Source organism: Gigantopelta aegis, chromosome 8, assembly GCF_016097555.1.
Source record: "Gigantopelta aegis isolate Gae_Host chromosome 8, Gae_host_genome, whole genome shotgun sequence".
In the NCBI taxonomy this organism is placed as follows: Eukaryota; Metazoa; Mollusca; class Gastropoda; order Neomphalida; family Peltospiridae; genus Gigantopelta; species Gigantopelta aegis.
The window spans coordinates 12,970,931-12,996,880 of record NC_054706.1 but is presented as its reverse complement, the minus strand read 5'-3'; the positions used below and the strand labels follow the sequence as shown (position 1 = coordinate 12,996,880).

The window sequence follows — 25,950 nt, the reverse complement described above, 5'->3', positions numbered from 1 at the left end:
AAAACTAGGGTTTGTCATTTTAAAGTAGGGCCTAATACTGCGTGTTTCGCTCGAAGTCGGTGAAGCGCCACAACCGCCCACTACCGTAACGAATGCTTGCTAACAGGAACATAAAACTCATCACACGTGTACTTCGTTCACGATCGGAGATGTTTGTCTTATGTTAATATGATATGAACACTTAACAGATACAAGCACTTGGACATGAAAGAAAGACAAACAACATTGTATTGTGTTTGGGGCTTTTTTAAAACCATCGGTCTGTTAGCCAGACGTTACGATATCAGGTCTTCCGGAAATAACGAATTCTTCACGATGTTACATCGATCACTGTTCTCACTTCAACGTTTCTACATGAAAGTCGGAGGTGTTCTCGTTGAACCCACGTTATCAATCTTAATAACCAACCTCATTACTGCCCACTGATGGCTTAATGCGTGAACTAACAAGAACAAAACAAAATATACAGCGAAGAACCTATATAGACATCTGTAAGTAATTGGGATCATATTTACTAAGGATTCAAACAATAGTTCTTACAAGATATGAAACTGCGACTTGAGTGGTTGATAATTTACAATAATGAGCGTGTGAGTTCTTTTTGTTTCTTTTTTTTTATATCTTCGTGATTTTCTTTTTAGGAATTAAGTTAATACCATTATTTTTTTCAAAATATTCGAATGATCTAAGAAGCAACACTTAATCCATATGAGTTAATATTGTACGCAGCAGTATACAGTACCACATTGTGTCCAGTTTATAAATAGTTTCTCTCTTATTATAGTCGGCGGCCGTGAGTCATGCAAATTGATGCAGTATATTCTAATCCTACCAATATATATATATATATATATATATATATATATATATATATATATATATATATATATATATTCTTCAAAAAAGTAGGTGAACCTAAAATATTAATGTTAATATCAACTATTAGACCGAACATACGTTTTGACCACAGACATCCTAGTAAAGAACGTTCAGGTCAACACACCGAAACACATTCCATAATTTGCACGTGCATCACGCAGTTGCCCCGTACACGTGCGTGGGGTGTCATTCTCGATTTTGACAATTTCCAGGAAGATCGATTAATCACTGTGGAACATTATTTCTGTCAATCTTTTTTATTCTGTTGATCATACATTTGTTATTGTTTTGTTTTTAGTCATTTTTATTGTTTGAATTTGCGATTTACTGATAAAAAAAAACCCGTCAATTTTAAAATTTCACTTCTGACCCTAATCGTCCTTCAAGATCTTTGGTCGTCATAAAACCTACTGTAATACTGAACTACCGGTTGTAATGTTTGCCCAATTAATTCACTATTATCATATAGCCATTCCCCACAGCTAATATGTCAGATAATTTTGGCAATTGTAAATTCTTATTAGAGTTTCCCTACTTTTTGTGACGCACACATACATACATATATATACATACATACATACATACGTACATACGTACATACATACATACATCCATACATGGTAACATGAAGTAATATATAATAATATAGCTATTTCAGGAATCGTTTCGCAGTCGGGCACTTAACGGTTACTAAAATAATTAGATTTTTCTTTTACAAATTGCTATATCCTTGAAGCCACGTTTAAACAGATGTTGTGTTATTCTAAGCAGAAAGAAAAATAAAACAAATCATAATTGTAATTATAACCAAACATTGTCATTAGTAGTATTGTAATTGGTTTTGCGCCGTCGCGTTTTGAAAATTAAACATGACAAGTCAGTAATAAACCATTCACACGATAGATGCGGGTTGAGAGCACAAAATAAACAAACAAGTGATTTGTTTTTTAATTTTTAAAAACTGTCAGTTTTGCCTAGCTGGAAAAAATCCTATATTGTTATACCAATGCAGTTTTACTGCCCTCCTCCAGTTATTTTAATATACGCATAGGTTCGCATTTTTGTAAGAGGGCAGGCTGGCTTTTGCCTGAATTAAATGAAAACGCCCGAATCTGCATAGCAACATTTATTCATATTACCATTACTACCAAACAGCTATATAGGGTTAAAAACGAATCACTACGCATTTTTACATTGATTGCAAATAATTTAGAGGGTAAAATGATGGAAATACATGGTAAAAAGGTCTCAGGTTAGCACATTTTGCCCGAATATCTCTATAATTTTGCCCGCATTTGATGTTTTGCTCCAGCATTGAGGGGGTGGGGGTGGGGGTGGGGGGGGGGGGCAGTTGTCCCCCGCTCCCCTTCTGTCTCGTATGCTGATGAGTATACATACAAGCCGTGCAATGTCAGAGATACAATAACGGGATGAGGGATAACGTCAGCGGCTCCTACTAATACTCGATACTATAAAATACACACATTGGCTTATTTGTATTGAAAGGTTGCAGTAAACGCCGAATCATAAACATGTATACTCTTGGTGCCTAACACATGGAAACCCCCACGTGAAGATTGTCAGAACAATCCTCCTTAGTGCCGACCTGGTGCCGAGACGTGACGGAATGGTAAGGAGTATCGGTGTTCCCGTATGTGGCACTGATGGTAAATATAAATAGATAGCCAGCATGTTGCCACTTGCTTCAGCACTTTGTGAATATCGACTGACAAAACACACGTGGTCGTGTGATATTTCCTACTAGCATCATCAGTTAGCTCAGACGATACATACAACCTGACAACGAAACCAAGGTCCTTGTTGTATCATACAAGTAACTACTGGATATCGTTCGTACAGCTGTGAATTGTTTCAAAAAGGAAACCAAATAAACTTGAAACGATTATCGGTGAATGTTACGGGGTTGAAAAGGTAAGTTAATTATACACAAAATTAGAGGTGATGAAATAACAATTTACCCGTAGCAAGGTATATGAAATAATAATATATGAAATTATGTTTCCGTTTGTTAGTGCGATTAAATGTTCTTCAGAATAGTAATGCCCTCATGTCTCGGAGTTTACCAAGAGTCACCAATATGTTTCAAAGTATTACTAAGTGTACAGTATATGTGTATTTAAAAACAATTGTTAGAAATAATATCCTTTTACATGTTTCAATTATTCATCTTCAGAAAGGAACTGCTAAATAACTGCAGTTATTTAGCAGTTCCTTTCTGAAGATGAATAATTGAAACATGTAAAAGGATAATCTGGTCCGTTTTGTTTGTTTTACGATCACCTATTATTCTATAGTAGCAGTGACCTGTGTTAAAAGACCAACTTACTGGTCTGAGATTGTCTAATGCAAACTGTCTAAGGATACACTTTCTGATGACTGCCTAACAGGTTTTACTATAGTTGAAAAATAAGACAATTAAAAAGCAGGTGTAATTGTAATTAATTAAGGTATAAGTTTAGTTATTTGCAACATCAATGATGAATGAACGGGCGAACGAACGAACGAACGAACGAACGAACGGACGGACGAACGAATGAATGAATGTTTAATGACATGTCAACAGGAAGAACATAATCGGCGACTGGGTGTAAAACAAAGTAAATGGATGAAACAAGACAAACAATTTAAAACTTTTAATAAAACACTGTGTTAACGATGTTGAGAGTCAAATCCATGAAATATCAAATAACGAATACCAACAAAATGACAAAAACTAAATTATTCATAAAAAACCCAACTAACAAACAACAACAACAACATAAACCCCAATGCCTCCTTCAAAAAACCCCAACAACAAACAAAAACAACAACCAACAACCATAACAACAGCAACAACAACAAAACAATAAAACAAACTAAAATGGAACGTTTTAGTTGGATCATCAAAACAGTGCATAGAGCTATTATAAGCAACAACACAAATATTAAACTACCCTCATCCCAGCAACAAAACAACCCCAAATACCTAAAACAAACAAACAAAAACAACAATAAACAAAACAAAGAAAACACTAAACTATCAACAGAGTGTATAACTGTAGACGAAATTTTTAACAGATAAAAAACAATATGCAGTCTTAAAACTATTATCTCAAGACTTGTAGAATTAATTTCAAAATCTTTAAGAGATAAAGAGACTTTACATGTTGAATTCGCCATTATCGTGCCCCCCCCCCCCCCCCCCCCACACAGACAGACAGAGAGACAGAGAGAGAGAGAGAGAGAGAGAGAGAGAGAGAGAGAGAGAGAGAGAGAGAGAGAGAGAGAGAGAGGGAGGGAGAGAGAGGGGCACAATAATGAAAATTATATTACAACCATTCATCACATAACTACACCACAGGTAAATAGCACTGGAGCAAAGGGAAAGGAGCAAGTGCGTGAACTAGAAAGTAGGGTATGCGGAGAAACATTTTGATGGAAAACCTTGGTATGCACGAAATGACGTTGATGTAGAGAGCTTGTTACGCAGGAATATAGGTTCGTGTCTTGCTTCTCCTCGAGTTTCCCTGTCAAACTCAAACACAGACACCACCTTAACATGGGTTAAATGTTTACACTGGCATATTTCCAAGATGTCCGCCATCAACGTTCGTGCAGCTAATTTGTATGCGATTACGGTTCTAGCCATCTAATAATGTTAAGTACTGGCGGATATGTAAGTCATCACAATAAACAAGAAGAGAAAGTCAGTAACGTGGGAAACCAGGCCAGGTCGTACGTCTAAGTACTACACGCTGAGGTATTATGGCGTCCACGGACGTAGCTGTCATACATTCGTGTGGTGTACCTGATTACACTTCCACCAGACCCGTACGAACGATACCTGATGTGGGGGTACAATCTCTAGTGAAGGTGGCACAAGCCAGATATGTATCTTTATTTATACACATAAAAAACCTCACCCCAAAACCATACATTTTCGACTGATTCCTATAGGTCTGACTAATAAATAATAATAATAATAAAAAAATAAATAAATAGGTATAAGTTTTGTATATTTAGTATTTACAAATAACCTTGAAGGTGCAATATAATAGTTACAAATGTCATTATTTTAACAGTTATTTGTGATAATAGCTAGAAATTGTATAGAAAATTAATTGGGCTGTATGTTTTTTAATGGGCATATAATTGTAGCTAAATTTGTAAAGTTTACACTTAAAACCAAACATAATAAATAAACAACTATTGACTTTGCTCAAAGCGGGTGTCACCGGTGGGGCAAGATACGCTCCTATTTTGCAAACATCTATCATCACTATGACAACAGTAATTCAAAAATGCATGTCAGTACAACTGTTTATAAATTTCCAATAAGCTCTGATTTGTTTAAGTTCAATTAGTTCTTCTTACAAGTAGTACTAAAACAAATAACATCCGGCTGGGTCAAAGTTCGAGGTGCACCGACGTTTGATAGACTAGTTAATATCTCAAGTCCACCTACTGGTGATACATGTGGCAGTCTTTGTTGTGAAAACATTAAGGGCAATAAATGTATGCAATTTTATTTCATCTAGTACCATTGTGTCAAGTAGCCTTGTGCCTGAAACATGCATGGGGTACCTGTAAAATTAAATACTACAATTTTGTGCGAAACTAGAGTTGATGTAAACACACCCAGTTATATCGAAAATTAGCAATGAAAGGTTTTTAATGTTTTGGTTAATATTTTGAGGGAGGGTTGTAATACTGATATTTATGGATCATAGTTTAGTTGATATAATATTATTTCAAATAGTGTTTTTAACCACATATGTTGTTAATATTATCGCCACTGGGATTTTGTCCTTTCTGCCTTATACAGATCTAAGATTTTAATTATTTTGTTGTTCAGATGTTGTTATCTGTGCTAGACATGATCCTATACATTGACTTATAACACAGTTGCTATGAGTACGGTTGTTGTTTGTAAAGTTGCTATGGGTACAGTAGTTATTGAAGCCAGTATAGAGTACAATGTTTTTAAAATGTGTGCAATTTTATGCAAACATGAATTTTGCTTTAAACATCGTACATGCCATGTAAAACCTCATTTCTTTAGCACGACACGAGAGAGAGAGAGAGAGAGAGAGAGAGAGAGAGAGAGAGAGAGAGAGAGAGAGAGAGAGAGAGAGAGAGAGAGAGAGAGAGAGAAAACAACTCGAAGTCGTGAAATAAACTACTTTTAGCGAAAACCCAGCAATGAGATCTTTTAAATGCACTTTAAAGGCAGAGTTGTTACAACACTTGCTGCAGCAGTGGGTCAGTGAGAGCAGAGGCAGAGTTGTTACAACACATACCACAGCCTTTGATGCAGCAGTGGTCAGTCCCTGACTGAGGCAGAACCCCCCCCCCCCCCCCCCCAGAGTCTAATGAGCGTTCCCGATCCTACGACCCAACGCATCTCAGGAGACCGCCGTCATAAATTACAGTAACTGATATTGCACAACAGTGATGTGTTTTTTCCCTCCATATCTCGGTCGATGGCTGATCTCTTTGACCTTCCCGATGTAACTGTGACCTTCAGCGGTAATCTATAATTACATAAAGATGGAGCGATAAACTGAATTACATCTGTCATAACTGAATCTGAAACCTTACCCAGGAAATAAAGACGAGGCTGATGGGCGTCAGCTATGTATATAAACATAATTCTGTCCTGAGATCTTTGAACGGTTCATTTTCACTTGTCGTTAAAACGTGGTCTTAAGGTTGTACACCACCGTTCACTTGTGCATACACATCGTTGGGGTCACTGCCAGAATAGGTCTGTAACAAATGTCTTAATTTTAAGACAACTACGTCTCTGACACTGTGTTGAAATACAATTAGTAGGTAAATGAAATAAATATAGGATGATCACAAACATTTAGAGTTGCCTATATTTAAATCATATAGCAAATCCCACTTTGCTGTTATTCTCCATTTCCATAACTTCAAAAGACTGAACATTTAAGTACTACAAAGGATAATCTACTTATAAGCATCAAAGAAAGCTTTATATACTTTCATATACTTTATTTTAAATCCTTAAAAGAAGGAAATGGTTTATTTAACGACGCACTCAACACATTTTATTTACGGTTATATGGCGTCGGACATATGGTTAAGGACCACACAGGTCTGCTCTTTTTCGATTAGCAGCAAGGGATCTTTTATATGCACCATCCCATAGACAGGATAGCACATACCACGGCCTTTGATATACTGGGGCGAGAAATAGCCCAATGGGCCCACTGACGGGGATCGACCCCATACCGACCGCGCATCAAGAGAGCGCTTTACCACTGGGTTACGTCTCGCCCCTAAATCATTGAAAGAAGATATATAATAAGCGGTAACAGCGGAAATGTTCTGGTGCTTTCTAAACCAACATGTATGCCAATACTTGGCATTGTTTTCAGTACGTCAACCAAATACAAATCCTCTATGAGGAATTATCCATTTGACACGTGCTTATGTCAACCAAAAGTTGCAGCACGTGTATGGCACCCAAAGGTAAAACGTAGTAACTCATTATTTATTCAACAATATGATAATACCAATATTCATGTTACCAGGTTATGCCCATGTTGTCTTTCAGTGAGATATTGCAATTTGAAGTACAGGAAGCTTGTTAAATCAATGAGATCTTTAATAGCGCAGAATCAGTACATACCACCCACAGTGATAGTTTTCCACCCCTCACAATAGGAGATATTCAAAATTTAAATACTGGCTTAAAATCACAAAATATCGCAGTGTACAAAATAGCATCTCACTGGGTCAAAGTCCAGAGTGCACCTAACTTTGAATGCTGCATTAAATAAGGCCACGCCTACCATTTGGTGCGATAAGTGACATGACTTGTTATTAAACGTCGTTTCATCTGGCCAGTAAATTCAGTGTACCAACTACTATTGTGCTCGAAAGAAAGAAAGAAAGAAATGTTTTATTTAACGACGCACTCAACACATTTTATTTACGGTTATATGGCGTCAGACATATGGTTAAGGACCACACAGATTTTGAGAGGAAACCCGCTGTCGCCACTACATGGGCTACTCTTTCCGATTAGCAGCAAGGGATCTTTTATTTGCGCTTCCCACAGGCAGGATAGCACAAACCATGGCCTTTGTTGAACCAGTTATGGATCACTGGTCGGTGCAAGTGGTTTACACCTACCCATTGAGCCTTGCGGAGCACTCACTCAAGGTTTGGAGTCGGTATCTGGATTAAAAATCCCATGCCTCGACTGGGATCCGAACCCAATACCTACCAGCCTGTAGACCGATGGCCTAACCACGACGCCACCGAGGCCGGTATATTGTGCTCGAATACCATTATTTGTTGTTGTGTATGTGCGGAACTAATAAGGTAGTCAAAATTGCCTTCTCGTATATCAGAAACTATCAGCTTATCTCCCATCCCATGTTTGTCTAATTTCTTTAAGGGTGAGGGGTTGTAGTATTTATATCCATGGTGTATATGTCGAGTGAAACGTTGCATGCATTTTACTATTGTCGTCTCTGTGATTTGATTTAATGATATACACCTTACAACGAGTCAGTAATGTTTAAGCAAAAATCCTGTAGTTGCAAAATAAAAAGTTGAGTTACTAAGTTTTGCTTTTGGGTGAGAGAGTAGGAACTGAAATTCCATTAGCAGAGACAAACATGTCTAGTCACACAATATTTGTTTTCGTCTGAGAAGAGGGACATCTTTGCCAATAATGTATTTTCCAGTTACGATGCTCATGGTTATAAACTGCAGAAAATATAGTTACAGCCGATCACAGTGATAAATATAGCAATAAGACGATTGTAAAACACAGCAGCTTTAATAACGGCTACATTCCTTCATGCTATCTGGGCCTGTGCTTATAAAATTTTAGGGCCGAATTTATGAAACCTGTTTATGGCATGCACGCGTGTAACTACATGCAATTACACGCTTAAACACTTGCGTTTCACGAAAACAGGCTTCGTAAATTCGGCCCTTAAAAAGTATAGACTCACTGTCTAATGACGTCATACGCATACAATTTGTATGGCGTTGCCATGACGTTAAACTCTCAGACTCGAGTCTTGAGCACGGGCCCAGGGGGCAATTTTTTGATAACATCGTGGCCCGAGTTCACAAAGCCTGTTTTTAACTTACTCACGTGTAACCACACATTTACAGTGCTTAATACCTGTGTTTAAGAAAAACAGGCTTCGTAAATTCGCCCCCGTAAATTTACGTCTGCGACTAGTAATTATACCGGACATACATTTAATAGTGTTTGGCTTCTATTTCACGAAGAAAATTACATCATTAAGAAAAATAGAGCATTTTAAGAATTAACTATATTTGTTGTACTATAATAGTAATAAGAATTGTGGCTTAGTCGTAGATGTACGTTTACGTGCAAAACTAGGCTTACGATGTTTTGTTAAACTGGGCCCTGGTCCGGGGCAGGATTTTAATCGACGGTGAAGTGCTTGCTCAAGGTGCGTTAGATCGTAAGGTCGATTCCCTGCAACAGACGCAGTAGGTTCATTTCCATTCTGATCAGTGTTTCACAACATGTACTAATATATCACAGGAAAGCCACACCTAAACATTTAAAGTTTGTTTTGTTTAACGACACCACTAGAGCATATTGATTTATTAATCATCGGCTATTGAATGTCAAACATTTGGTAATTTTGACATTTAGTCTTTTTAGAGGAAACCCGCAACATTTTTCCATTAGTAGCAACGCATATTTTATATGCACCATCTCACAGACAAGATAGCACATGGCCCAATGGGCCCACAGACGGGGATCGATCCTAGTCCGACCGCGCATCGAGCGAACGCCGTCCCACACCAAAACGAGTGACCTATGTGGATGCAAGGACTTTTGTTTTTGATACTCAAGATCGCGTGCATGATAATTGTGGCATCAAGGAAGTACATAGTATACTAAAACTGGGGGAATGTAGTAAAACAATCAGGACACGATATTATAGTCTTCTCCAAGTAGGCAAAAAAAGAAAGAAAAAAGGTTGAAATATATTTTGTTTACCTACAGCATTGGAGCACATTAGTAGTCGTTAGTTAAAGTATCTTACATTGATTAAAAATTAATCATCGGCTATTGGATGTCAAACATTGGTAATTCTGACACATAGTCATCACAGGGAACCCGCTACAATTTTCCCACAGACAGGAAAGCACATATTATGGCCTTTGACCTGTTGCGGTGCACTGGTTGAAACGAGACGTAGTCATCAGAGAAAACCAGTTACATGTTTTCCATTAGTATCAAAATATATTTTATGTGCACGTTTCAACCGACAGGATGGCACATACAACGATCGTTGAAAAGCGAATTGTGGGGTACTAGTTGTAACTGGAAATAAGACAAAAATAGCATTTTAAACTAAAAGGTAATAGTAAGGGAGGGCGCACAGCCACAACCACAAATATCTCAAACAACTACAAAAAACAATATAAAAATAATACATTTATTAAAATATAAACCTCTATCACCACCATCACCACTACCAAACATATACACCACACACTCCCCTCGGCATAATCCACTTCTAGTACCATACCTCTGTCATACCACCCTCACCAGCCAACCTCCACTACACTTCTAGCACCCTATAACCAGGTCCACACCTTCACCACCCCACCTCCACCACCTTTTATGCAAGACCCCACTTCCAGCACCCTATATATCCAAGACCCCATTTCCGGCACCCTATATATCCAAGACCCCAATTCCGGCACCCTATATATCCAAGACCACACTTCCACAACCCTTTATATCCAAGACCCCACTTTGGGCACCCTATATATCAAAGACTCCACTTCCGGCACCCTATATATACAAGACCCCACTTCCACAAACCTTTATATCCAAGACCCCACTCCCAGCACCCTATACATCCAAGACCACACCTCAACCACCCTTTATATCCAATACCCCACCTCCAGCAGCAGTACCACCATCACACCTCCAGTACCCCACTTGAACCACTCCTCCAGCACTTCATATTCAAGATCCTACCTTCATCACAATACTTTGACGACCCCAACAGTAAACAACAATGTAAAAGGCACATACACAATTAACACAATTCACGAGTCCGCTTTTAATGTCCACTTTACAACTGTCGGACAACATAGTGTCATGTTTAATATTTTCTTATATTTATGTAATTACAGATGCAGACATCATGAGCTATGGGAATTTGTTCACGGAAAGCCTCCATCATGTTGGTCTGGCCTATATCCAGCCCCACGTAGAGGAGCACCAGTCTTCCAGCAGACGACAGAACACAGTCACAATGATGTATTCCACATTGCCAGCATTATATCAGTCACAACGAGTTTTATGTTTATCTCTAGCCTTCCATTCGAGGATGTAATGAAAATTTATTTACATGGTGTATTCGGCAAACTGTGTTTAGTGTAGATCTGTTGTTATATAACAGGATTAAAACAAGTTTCGGCAGAGTGAATTGTGACCCGTGGTCCATGAGCTGTCGTTTTGCTGAAAACGTGTGATTCTTGGTCTATAAATACCGACCATAACTGATTCTTAGTCCACACACTGTGGTCACTTGTCAACCTCGTGTGATTCCTAGTCTACTGATCGTTTGTCTACATGTGATCTTTAGTCTACAAATACGATTCCGTTGTCTACATCGTGTGATTGTTAGTCTACTGACCCTTTGTCTACATAATGTGATTCGTCGTCTACAAGTAATATTTACTTGGTCTATATAATGTGATTCTTGGTCTACATATACTGGACTATTGTCTACATAATGTGATTCAGTCTACACGTACTGTTTACTTGGTCTATGTGATTCTTGGTCTGCATATACTGACACTTTGTCTACATCGTGTGATTGATTCGTGGTCTACAAGTAATATTTACTTGGTCTATATAATGTGATTCTTGGTCTACATATACTGGACTATTGTCTACATAATGTGATTCACAGTATACACGTATTGTTTACTTGTTCTATGTGATTCTTGGTCTACATATACTGACACTTTGTCTACATCGTGTGATTGATTCGTGGTCTACATGTACTGACCATCTGTCTACATCGTGTGATTCTAATTTTACAAATACTGAATACTGTGATTCGTAGTATACAAGTACTGATTATAAATCTACATAATGTGATTCAGTCTACAAATACCATACCTTTGTCTACATAATGTGATTCCTAGTCTATAAATACCAGACCTTTGTCTACATAATGTGATTCCTAGTCTATAAATACCAGATCTTTGTCTACATAATGTGATTCATAGTTTACAAATACTGGACCTTTGTCTATATAATGTGATTCCTAGTCTACAAATACCAGACCTTTGTCTACATAATGTGATTCGTAGTATACAAGTACTGAGTATCTGTCTACAGAGTGATTCTTAGCCTACAAATAACTGTGATCTTTAGTATAAAATACGCCCGAGTCTACATCCTATGATCATTTGTCGACACATCGTGCTTCCCGTCGTCTACATCATCTCGTGTGACCCTCCATCTCGAAATATTGATCCTGTATCTACATACGCAACCGTGTGATCCTTAGTTTGACGATGTCGCCCACGTGGCTGCTCCGATCTCTGATGGTCCTCCTCGTCCACGTAGTCGTCCTGTGCCAAGGAAAACTCGACGTCCACTTCCACGCGCTGATACCTCACCACTTCGCGTGGGCGGAGGAATTCAAGCGTGCGCTCCTGTCCAAACTGTGGAGCTTCCGGCGAGACCGGCGCTACATGAGCATGTTCCGGACGTTCCGGGCCACGACGAACGTGACGTTCTTAAAACAGGACAGTCCGGACGAGATCCTGAACACGTTCTGCGACGTGGTGTTCCCCTCACACACCACCGTCATCCTGCACATCAACAACCCACTCTCCATCAGGCGCAGGACGTCTGCTAATCAGTATGTTAATGAGCTCACGGACTTTTTCGGGATTCCGCTCATATCGTGGGACGCCGAGTTTTCAGGGTCAAGTTATGTAAGTATGATTATTGTTGTTGTGATGGAATTGGTGTACATATGAGAGGGTTTGAGTTTAGTTTCAGCTGGCTTTGGTGGTGTACCTGTAGTGGATAAGCCATCGGTTCCGGCTTCCACCTAGAGCGAGGTTTTCGACTCAGTGGGTAGGAGTAAGTCCAGTACATTGACTTCTCTCACACTAAGCACTCATAAAGTAATCACTAACCCACTGCCCTGGACAGACAGCCCAGATAGCTGAGGTGTGTGCCCAAGACAGCGTACTTGAAACTTAACTGGATATACGTACGAGAAGTTAAGTATAAAAAAAATGAAAAGTTTGTCTTCCATTATTATGAACTGGATTGAAGGTAAAATGAATGATTCATAGGATCTATCCTGACCCATTCTTTGATTTTGTTTTTCCCGTTCCAATCAATGCCCCACGACTGGTATATCAAAGAACATGGCATGCACTGTCATGTCTGTGGGTAAGTACACGTAAAAGATCTCTTGCTAATGAAATAATGTAACAGATTTCGTCTCTGAGACTATATGTTGCAATTACCAGTTGTTTGACATTCAGTAGCCGATGATTAATAAATCATTGTGCTCTAATGGTGTCGTTAAATAAAACAAACCTTTAAGTTTTAGCTTCATTGAATCAATGTGAGGTGCTGGGATGGGTATGTTTTGATCTTCCCATATCCACTTAAAGGAACACACCCTAGTTACGGCTAGTTGTTAACTATTACGGCGTTGTTTTTCGCTATTAAACCCATTTTTTTACAAATAAAATTGCACTTTACTTACCGTTTATTATTTAGAATATACATTTCCATTCACCTGAAATGTGTTTTGGTAATAATGGTAATCCTGGTGTTTGTAATACCACAAAATGCATTTTTCGTATTTCTCAAAAACGGGCACACGTTTGAGAAAAAACCGTTGAGCAGACAAGGTCTAATCTATTTTTATACGGGATATTTCCATTTCAATGTCACAGACGTTGGTATACCACGTGACCGTTATCATTTTGGTTCGGTTTGTTTTCTCGTGCACGGTTCGCGCAATCAACATCCAATTTGTTGTTGTTCATTTGTGAGATTTTTCTTCACAGTTCGTGAACATTTAGACAAGTAAGTATCTCAATACAAAACGTTACAAACCCTTAAAACCAATAATTTTGCTAAGTCCTACGATATTTGGAGAGGGGATACAACCAGGACAGAACAGTTGGAACATGTCCAGGAGAGGTGAAAAGAACGCACCCCAAGTCTGTGAAATTTGTCGTGACATAGGCATTGTTGTGCTTCGAGCGACATCTACCGGTGACATCAGAATACAAACTTTCAAACTTATTTCAAGCAATTGGGACATGGGGATTCCCATGGTATTTATCGATATTTTTTAACCTGCTGTTTCACCCTATTTGATACAAACGTGATCTAAGTGTGTTACAGGTTTGTAGATTAACCAAACTATGATTTATTTTCGCTGGATGGAACTAGGGTGTGCGGCTTTAAGGTTCATGAATATACACTTCTTGACCGCTGTTTCAGACTGTAACGACTATATATACTGATGGAATGAAATGACGGAGGTGCCGGCGAAAGTCGATACTTGCGCCCATGACAGGCGTGTACTACAACAACTTGTTCTGAATGTGCATGTTAAAACCTATGACCTGACCTGTCCATGAAGGAACATGGAATTGTAGATAAAAATTAATTTAGTACTAGCTTAGTAATGTCTGTTTCTGATACAAAGTTGTAATGTTGGATTGAATATTAGTGACCATTGTCGAATTCACTGCCAGTAACATGGTTAACCTCTGACAATGGTGTGGTCCTATAACCGTCATATAACCGTAAATAAAATGTGTTGAGTGTGTCGTTAAATAAAAACAATTCCATTTCTGACATTGGATGAAGGGTTTTGGTTGTAGTCACTATATTTGCTGTTACTATTTGTGTGATCCCTTATTTCTTTCCATCAGTATAGATGTGTAACGTGTTGTGAAATGTGGTTACTCTAAAACACACATTAATATATTAGACAATACTCAAAACCCCAATACAACCTATTTAGTATTTACCATCCTTTACTGTAACCCCCCAGCCCACCCTACAGCTTAATAAACGCGTTTACGTGTATTTCTGCTATCAAAAGACATCGTCAACTGCATTGGCGCAATTGATAATGTTCGTGGGCATGGTTTAGTAGCCGGTTTTAAGTGACACTCTTGAGTATAGTTTTAAGAACTAAGTATTCAGAACAGATCATCAACGCTCCTGCCCCCCCCCCCCCCCCGTCCCAGCCAGTGCTCCACGACTGGTGCATCAAAAGGCCATGTTATGTACTGTCCTGACAATTCATATAACAGATCCCTTGATGTTTTGTTAGCCTGAACTACGCTGAATGTTCGTTCGTTCGTTCGTTCTCTCTCTCTCTCTCTCTCTCTCTCTCTCTCTCTCTCTCTCTCTCTCTCTCTCTCTCTCTCTCTCTCCAAAGTTAGACACCTAGACTTAGTTTTAAAATGTACTCATGTGTCGTTAAACAAATATTGGCTTCTTGTCATCTCCCGCCACCACTACCCTTTTTACTGATAGTTTGGCCAGAAATCAAATAGACTGGTTACTACATGCATTGCAAAAACAGCTTTAGGAAGCAGTTCATTAGCCACATTGTGCAAGACGTTTCGAGACTACACTCTGTTCATAATTCATTAAATTAGCGGGATGCAGTAAAACAAATTCTGTACACAGTGTCCTCTATGGCACGTCTAAAACAAAATGACTCTTTTCCTCTCCCTCTCTGTCTCTCTCTCTCTCTCTCTCTCTCTCTCTCTCTCTCTCTCTCTCTCTCTCTCTCTCTCTCTCTCTCTCTCTCTCTCTCTCTCTCTCTCTCTCTCTCTCTCTCTCTCTCTCTCTCTCTCTGACGGAAAATGGATTGCCCTCAAGTCCTCTACTTGGGCTCTATCTAGAGTACTTTTAAAACAAAAGGACACTGTCCTTTATTTTTTTTTTTTTTTTACGACGAATGGTTTGCCGTTATGTCCTCTAGGGTACTTCAAAAACAAAATGACATCTTTCTTGTCTCTCTTTCTCTGTTTTGACGGCTAAGGGCCTGCTCTCAAGCCCCTTCGTTAGGTACGGTCCTGATCTATAACAAAACACGAATACGTAATAAACAAAATGTTAAAATATTTACGAATCCTGTTTGTTTTTTTAAAGCGTATATTTAAGCATTGTAAATATATGTAGTTACGCGCGTGTAAGACATAAACAGGCTTTGTAAATATGATACTTCAACCGATAAAGCAGCAAGGGATTTTTATATGGACTTTCCCGTACAGCACGGTACATACCACGGACTTTGATGTACCAGTTATCACAGATTATGATCACGCGAATCACCTCTGTCACAAGCTCTGTCTTAACTTACATTAATAGTTTGTCTCTTGTTTCTCTTTCGCTTTAATAATTACAATTTTTATTTGGTTTATGTCTATAGTGATTGTGGGTGTGGACGGGGGTGGGGTGGTGATCTAGGTGAATCGGTAGAGCGCTCGCATGGGGCACGTCAATCAAAGGTGCTATGGACCTATTATGCCATTGGGGTTTTACTGAACCATCCAGTTCTCTACGATTGGTATATCAAATGCCGTGATACGTGCTGTCCTATGGGAACATTTACCTAAATTATCCCTTGTTCCTAATGGAACAGCTGAACAGGTTTTTTTCTAAGGCTGTATGCCAGAATTACAAAAAAAGTTTGAAATCCAACAGCCGATGATTAATAAATCAATGTGCTCTAGTTGTGTCGCTATACAAAACAAACTTTAAACGAGAAATACACTGACATTTCTAAAATAGATCAACAAGTGAACTTTACAGCACATTCCGTAACACAGTGCCTGTTGGTGGATGATGGTAAAGCCGGGTTTCACACTTAAAACATGTGGAAATACGTACAGAATTCCTTGGCTACCGACAACTTTGGAAGTCGTCCATGTATTCGATGCATGTCTCCATTAAACAATGCCACCAAGAAGTAATGACCTCCGAATGACGTATGTCGTAAACTAGAGGTATTCGCACATACATTTCTAGCTTTTTTTGTAATGAAGCAATCATCTCTTCATTTTGTTTTCTATGTATTCTTTTGACACGTTTGTTAACGACTTACGACTGTTTCAGACCTGTTGTTCGTACGTGTTGTGACTTATAACGTCAGTTGGCCGTAAGCTAGAGTCAAGCTGTCGATCGTAATATCAAGATACGATTACGAGTTGTAGGTATTTACGACGATGGCAACGCTATTACCATTCCACGAGACAGAGCGAGAGTTGAAGCCCCAGTCTCAAGTAAATTTGTTTTATTATCTAACCACGCAGAACAGGCCATCCTAATTGTCTTTAAAAGAGGGATTTAGCTCAGTTGGTAGAGCGGTCGCCTGAGGTGCATCTACAGCGAATACATTGAGGTTTCCCCCGTCTCAACCAGTGCATCACGATTGGTATATCAAAAGCCTTGGTATGTGTTGTCCTGTCTCGGAAAGTTAAAGTGTGTTTTGTTCAACGACACCACTAGAGCACATTGATTTATTAACCATAGGCTATTTGATGTGAAACATTTGGTAATTCTGACATATACTAGTATTAGTCTTAGATAGGAAACCCGCTATATTTTTCCTTTAGTAACAACGGGTCTTCTTTTGGCACAATCCCACAGACAGGATAGTATACACCATGACCTTTGATATACAAGTCGTGGCGCACCGGCTAGAACGACCCAATGGGCTACCAACGAGGATCGATCCTAGACCGACCACGCATTCAGTGCGCTTTACCACTAGGCTAAATCCCGCCCCAGAACAGATGTTCGGATGAAGTTGTCGATAATGGATAACGCACACATCTAATACATGTCAGGGGCGGATCCAGGGTTTTATAAACAGGGGTCTCAAAATTCTAAAAGAACAATTTGAGTTTGCCGAAAGTAATGGGTTTGGGGGGCATGCCCCCCCCCCCCCCCCCCCCCCGGACAACTTTAATATAAAGATGCTCAGAAGCGGTTTAATATATTGTATATTGAGGATGATTTTTTTAATAAAAAGTCGTTAAAAACTGTTACTTCTCAGACACACGTGCGTTTTTAAAAATATGAGAAATGCATTTTGTGATATTAAAAACACCAGGATGACCAAAAGCACTTCGAATGTACGGAAATTGATAATCTAAACCATAAAATCTAAGTAAGGTATGATTTCAGGTATCAAAAAGGGCTGTAATAGTAATATATATGCCTTTGTGTTTAAAAACTAGGGTATGTCCCTTTAACTAATAGCATGTTGAGTGTGAGTCTGTAATACTATAATCTTCCTTCAGTGGAAGAGCCCAGTTATGTTTTAATATACATGTATAGTATAATTATACCGTATGATTCTATGAAACACCGGCCTCGGTGGCGTCGTGGCAGGCCATCGGTCTACAGGCTGGTAGGTACTGGGTTCGGATCCCAGTCGAGGCATGGGATTTTTAATCGAGATACCGACTCCAAACCCTGAGTGAGTGCTCCGCAAGGCTCAATGGGTAGGTGTAAACCACTTGCACCGACCAGTGATCCATAACTGGTTCAACAAAGGCCATGGTTTGTGCTATCCTGCCTGTGGGAAGCGCAAATAAAAGATCCCTTGCTGCCTGTCGTAAAAAAGAGTAGCCTATGTGGCGACAGCGGGTTTCCTCTAAAAAAAACAGTGTCAGAATGACCATATGTTTGACGTCCAATAGCCGATGATAAGATTAAAAATCAATGTGCTCCAGTGGCGTCGTTAAATAAAACAAACTTTACTTTTTTTGATTCTATGAAACGGACCGCGTAATTCATCTTCTCGGAGGATGAGTGGGGTCCGGCGATAATCATAACACTTTAATAACTGACGTTATTGAGTAGGATATGATAAAACACGTAGAACACTATTTCTAATGACAGTATTATGGTTATTAATGAGAAACAAAATACACATCTCCTATGTAGCATTATAAAACACACCACCAGACGTGGTACACAACTATGTGGTGTTGTATTGCAAACTAAGTGTTAAATGTACACTTATTCGATCTTTATTATATGCAAAATATAGCTGAGATTAGAAAAACAATTATTCACATCTTTTGTTGCTCTGCATGGTTGCCAAGGTAATCTTTTCTTGTCAAACCTGCCTCTAGAAGTAAAATGAGGGCAACAAAAGAATTAGGGATTGTTCTTCAGGATTGGTTACAAAATGAGCGTGCATCACATAAACAGTCAAATGTGTTACAAAACCCAATATTTATTATATTAAACTGTCTGTGTGTGTTATTATTACATGTATCAAAGAAGCAGCATACGCAATATTGCAGCATGGTGTATGACGTAGAACAGTGGTAAAGCACTCGCGAGATGTGCGCTCGGTCTGGAATCCATCCCCGTCGGTGTGCTCATTTGGGCTATTTCTAGCTCCAGCCAGTGCATCACGACTGTTTTATCAAAGGTCGTGGTATGTGTTATCCTATCTGTTTGAAAGATCCTTTGCTACTAAAGGAAAAATGAAGTGGGTTTCCTCTCTAAGACTATATGTCAGAATTACCAAATGTTTGACATCCAATAGCTGATCAATGTGCTTTAGTGGTGTTCAACAAAACAAACTTTAACTTTCCCAGACAAAACAGCACATACCACGGCTTTTGATATACCAGTCATGAGGTTCTGCTCGAGACGACCCCCCCCCCCCCCCCCCCCCCCCCCCCCACCGTTGATGCACTTCAGGCGAGCTAAATCCCTCTTTTAAAGACAATTAGGATGGCCTGTTCTGCGTGGTTAGATAATAAAACAAATTTACTTGAGACTGGGGCTTCAACTCTCGCTCTGCCTCGTGGAATGGTAATAGCGTTGTCATGGTCGTAAATACCTACAACTCGTAATCATATCTTGTTATTACGACCGACAGCTTGACTCTAGCTTACGACCAACTGACGTTATAAGTCACAACACGAACGAACAACAGGTCTGAAACAGTCTAAGTCGTTAACAAAGGTGTCAAAAGAATACATAAAAGACAAAATGAACAGATGATTGCTTCATAACAAAAAAAAGCTAGAAATTTGTTCGAAAACATTGTTCCCTTGCTACTAATGGGCAACTACTAAATGTCAAAATTACCAAATGTTTGACATCCAATAGCCAATGATTAATAACCCAATGTGCTCTAGTGGTGTCGTTAAAAAGACAAACGTTAACTTCAGTCTTTGAAGATCGGAGAGAGGGTTGCATACCTTGGTTTCGTGCCTGGGTTTTGGCTTAAATACGACCCTGAGATGCAATTGTTTCTTGTATTCGTCGCCCATTTCCTGAATGACTATGTGCACATCGATTAACACGTTCTGGGCGTTCATTTCCCAATCGGTTTACATGCTCCATTCGTGTTTCTTTTGGTCCTACTATTCACTGGCACGTGCTGAACAAGCGGCGCAATTGATCATCCGCTCCAGCACGTGTAGCGACCAACTCCGACAATTAATAACACTGGTATAGCGTACCAAATCCAGCTGCTCCTGAAAGAAAACTGGCCGAAATTAAAGGTCCATGGACCGAGTAAAGTAAAAGTTAAAGTTTGTTTAACGACACCATTAGAGCACATTGATTTATTAATCATCGGCTATTGGATGTCAAACATATGGTCATTTTGACAGTCATAGAAAGGAAATCCGCTATATTTTACCATTAACAGCAAGGGATCTTTATATGTACCAACTCACTGACAATATAGCACATACCACGGCCTTTGATATACCAGTCTTGGTGCACTGGCTGAAACGAGAAATAGGGTCAATGGGCCCACCGACGGGCATCGAGCCTAGACCGACCGCGCATCGGGCGTACGCGTCCCGCCCCTAGAGTAAAAGTAAAAGTTTGTTTGTTTAACGACACCACTAGAGCACATTGATTTATTAATCATCGGCTTTTGGATATCAAATATTTGGTAATTTTGACATCTAGTATTAAAGGGACATTCCTGAGTTTGCTGCAATTTTTAAGATGTTATCGACTAACAGAGACTTTTTAACGACTGTAATTACATATCAATATAAACCGGCCTCGGTGGCGTCGTGGCAGGCCATCGGTCTACAGGCTGGTAGGTACTGGGTTCGGATCCCAGTCGAGGCATGGGATTTTTAATCGAGATACCGACTCCAAACCCTGAGTGAGTGCTCCGCAAGGCTCAATGGGTAGGTGTAAACCACTTGCACCTACCAGTGATCCATAACTGGTTCAACAAAGGCCATGGTTTGTGCTATCCTGCCTGTGGGAAGCGCAAATAAAAGATCCCTTGCTGCCTGTCGTAAAAAGAGTAGCCTATGTGGCGACAGCGGGTTTCCTCTAAAAACAGTGTCAGAATGACCATATGTTTGACGTCCAATAGCCGATGATAAGATAAAAAATCAATGTGCTCTAGCGGCGTCGTTAAATAAAACAAACTTTACTTTTACATATCAATATATTTTTCTGCATAAAATATTAGTGGCTATATATTATAAACGTGTTTCTGATCGTTCTAATATTTGTACTAGGTTAAATTTCATTTTATTTCATAAAACATTTGTTTTCGTACGTACGAAATTATTTGACGACAAAATCCAGTTTGGGCTTCTTACAAATATTAAGACGACCAGAAACACATTGAATATACAAAGACTGATATTCTAAACAAGAAAATATACTTAATATGTAAGTTTAATCGTAGAAATATTTTATATGTCGGAAACATCTTACAATGCAGCAAACTCAGGAATGCCCCTTTAACGATAAAAAGTTTGTTTTTGTTTAATAACACCACTAGAGCACGTTAATTTATTAATCATCGTCTATTGAATATCATACATTTGGACATTTGGAAATATTATAGTCTTAGAGAGGTAACCCGCAACATTTTTACATTAGTAGCAAGGGATCTTTTATATACAGCAATCACAGACAAAATAGCACATACCATGGCCTTTGATATACCAGTCGTGGTGCAATGGCCGGATCGAGAAATAGCCCAATGGGCCTAGACCGACGCGCATCAGGCGAGTGCTTTACTACTGGGCTACGCCCCTCCCTACTTCAAACTTTGATGTGATCACACTATCGTTAAAGACCTAGTTCCACTGAAAACGAGAGGTCATTTTCGCATTGGAATCAGAACTAATTTGACAGCTAGGTTTTGCAAAGTTGAAATATGTGTGTGTGTGTGTGTGTGTGTGTGTGTGTGTGTGTGTGTGTGTGTGTGCGTGCGTGCGCGCGGAGGGAGGGGGGGAGGGGGGACTCCAATAATTATGATATAAAACAGGGTTCATTTCTACAGCTACAACAAAGTCATATAGTGTGTTGTCTGTAAACCGAGGTTTATCGAGAGTTACTTCCCTTTTTCGGAACTCTCCAAGTAAAGAGAGATACTCCAGGTGGGAAACTTGTTATTATTGTAGTAGAATGGTTTAAAGCCGCACACCCTAGTTCCATCCAGCGAAAATAAATTATAATTTGGTTAATCTACAAACCTGTAACACACTTAGATCACGTTTTTATCAAATGGAGTGAAAAAGCAGGTTTTATATCGATAAATACCATGGGAATCCCCATGTCCCAATTGCTTGAAATAATTTTGAAAGTTAGTATTTTGATGTCACCGGTAGATGTCGCTCGAAGCACAACAATGCCTACGTCACGACAAATTTCACAGACTCGGGGTGCGTTTCTTTCACCTCTCCTGGACATGTTCCAACTGTTCTGTCCTGGTTGTATACCCTCTCCAGATATCGTAAGACTTAGCAAAATTATTGGTTTTAAGGGTTTGTAACGTTTTGTATTGAGACACTTACTTGTCTGAACTTTATTGTTACTGAAAATGTTCACGAACTGTGAAGAAAAATCTCACAAATGAACAACAACAAATCGGATGTTGATTGCGCGAACCGTGCACGAGAAAACAAACCGAACCAAAATGATAACGGTCACGTGGTATACCAACGTCTGTGACATTGAAATGGAAATATTCCCTTTTAAAATAGATTAGACCTTGTCTGCTCAACGGTTTTTTCTCAAACGTGCGTCCGTTTTTAATAAATACGAAAAATTTATTTTGTGGTATTACAAACACCAGGATTACCAGGATTACCAAAAAACACTTCAGGTGAATGGAAATGTATATTCTAAATAATAAACGGTAAGTAAAGTGCAATTTTATTTGTGAAAAAATGGGTTTAATAGCGAAAAACAACGCCGTAATGGTTAACAACTAGCCGTAACTAGGGTGTGTCCCTTTAAATGCTACATAGGTTAAGATCTCATTAGACAGTTCACTTATCATGGACCACTATAGTTACTAATTGTGATATATGATGTGGTTGACATATTCACTGCTAGCAATTTGGAGAAGATAAAAAAAAAAATGGTTGTATTGTTTAATTGTAAGTTCAATGGCTGGAGTTTACCAATATTGTTTTAATATTGTGCAATGACGTTTTAGGACATGGGTGTACAGTGGATCAGGTGACCGGTGTGAATTGATTCCTGCACCAATCCTACACACAGATACAGTCATATAGCAAAAATACCCTGACACTTACATTGTTCTCAATTGTCTTTTTGTAAAAACAAATGCATATGTAATATATGTTCACAATGATATATGCCATTAGTGCCAACGAGAACCGCTCTGTTAGCAATCTGCATTTGAAACTGAGCAATGTAACGTGGATTACAATGGCAGATGGCACCTGTATTGTGATACCTACTGTTTGTGAGATCGGCTATGTAAAAACACAGTGGTGAATGTTGTAATATTCTGATCGTGTGTGTATCTTATTTGTCCTAATGTTTACTGACGTCGTGTAGTATTGTGATGTGATCGACCGTTGGGCGCCTGCATCAGTGTTAATGATACTGAGGTTTTTTTTTTAAAAGTGGCATTCTAGAAAGACGTCACGATGAATTATAATGTTTGACAAGTCAGAACGCCCTGACCGAACATATCAATGTCCTCGTCTTCGGACAGGATTTGACAAAAACACAATATTCACATAGCACCTAGGACGAGGGCTCTGCCGACTGAGTTTGGTCCCGCCCACTACGGTCTAGACAGTCATAAGGAGAACCTACTGCCGCTCGAGAGAGAACAGTTCTGATTTGTTCATATAAAGACTGGCCTCGGTGGCGTCGTGGCAGGCCATCGGTCTACAGGCTGGTAGGTACTGGGTTCGGATCCCAGTCGAGGCATGGGATTTTTAATCCAGATACCGACTCCAAACCCTGAGGGATTGTTCCGCAAGACTCAATGGGTAGGTGTAAACCACTTGCACCGACCAGTGATCCATAACTGGTTCAACAAAGTCCATGGTTTGTGCTATCCTGCCCGTGGGAAGCGCAAATAAAAGATCCCTTGCTGCTCATCGGAAGAGTAGCTAATGTAGTGGCGACAGCGGGTTTCCTCTCGAGATCTGTGTGGTCCTTAACCATATGTCTGACGCCATATAACTGTTAATAAAATGTGTTGAGTGCGTCGTTAAATAAAACATTTCTTTCTTTTTTTCATATAAAGGGGCGGGACGTAGCTTAATTCGCGGTCGGTCTGGGATCGATCCCCGTCGGTGGGCCCATTAGCTATTTCTCGTTCCAGCCAGTGTACCACGACTGGTGTATCAAAGGCCGTGGTATGTACTACCCTGTCTGTGGGATGGTGCATATAAAAGATCCCTTGCTGCTGATCGAAAAAGAGTAGCCCATGACGTGGCGACAGCGGGTTTCCTTTCTTAATATCTGTGTGGTCCTTAACCATATGTCCGAAGCCATATAACCGTAAATAAAATGTGTTGAGTGCGTCGTTAAGAATAAAACAATTCCTTGTTCACATAAGATACTCTTATTGAAGAGGAGCGAGAAACATTTTCTATGTACTGCCCCAATGTCATGGTACATACCACGGTCTTTAATGTACGAGTCAGCCGACATCGACTCATCACAACAGAGCTACATCCCGACGCACATCGGTCGTTTATCATGTGTGCTGTTTTTGGCGCAACACGTGCGCGGAATGCAGAAAATGGACGCATGGTTATCAGTCCTGTTCTGGACGGACGAGCCGGTGAAAGTCGACACCTGCGCCCACGACAAGCGTGCGATACAATAGCTTGCTCTACATGAGCACGTAAAACACTTTGACCATGACTGGTTATCAGTAGTGTTTCATTATGAACGGAGCAGTTTTGGTAGCCGCGCCCGCGCAATTTAAAAAAACCATGAACATAGAAAACGGCCCTAAAGCAAGGATCTGGTGACGTTTAGAAAAAGTTGACCTGCATTGATTTTGTTTTGGTTCTCTTCAGTCGCGGTCCAGATACCGACTTCAAACCCTGAGTGCGTGCTCCGCAAGGCTCAATGGGTAGGTGTAAACCATTTGCACCGACCAGTGATCCATAACTGGTTCAACAAAGGCCATGGTTTGTGCTATCCTGCCTATGGGAAGCGCAAATAAAAGATCCCTTGCTGCTAATCGGAAGAGTAGCCCATGCAGTGGCGACAGCGGGTTTCCTCTCAAAATCTGTGTGGTCCTTAACCATATGTCTGACGCCATATAACCGTAAATAAAATGTGTTGAGTGCGTCGTTAAATAAAACATTTCTTTCTTCAGTCGCGGATGCAGAATTTTTATAGGGGTGTGTGCAACGTTTCAGGAAGAGCGCCTACATCATTAATGACGTGCAACGTTAAACAAGATCACCCATTATAACAGGCATGATAATATGGCAAGTTTGTGTTGATACACCAAGTTATTAGAGGCCCAACCACACCGGCCTCGGTGGCGCAGTGGTTAAGCCATCGGCCTACAGGCTGGTAGGTACAGGATTCGGTACCAGCTCCAACCCAGAGCGAGTTCTTAAGGGCTCATTGTAAGGCCACTACACCCTCTTCTCTATCACTAACCACTGACCACTAACCACTGACCACTAACCACTAACCCACTGTCCTGGACAGACAACCCAGATAACTGAAGTGTGTGCCCTTAA

At 39.7% G+C, this 25,950-nt stretch overlaps 1 protein-coding gene across 1 annotated transcript in view; it reads left to right on the top strand.

Annotated features, from left to right (window-relative positions):
• The window catches only part of LOC121378585 (glutamate receptor ionotropic, NMDA 2B-like), a 149,479-nt gene that overhangs the window by 89,454 nt on the left and 34,075 nt on the right, over positions 1 to 25,950 (top strand). Inside the window, 1 exon segment of the mRNA XM_041506832.1 lies at positions 11,062 to 12,885. Coding sequence (XP_041362766.1) covers positions 12,460 to 12,885 — 426 coding nt within the window. The 5' untranslated portion in view covers positions 11,062 to 12,459.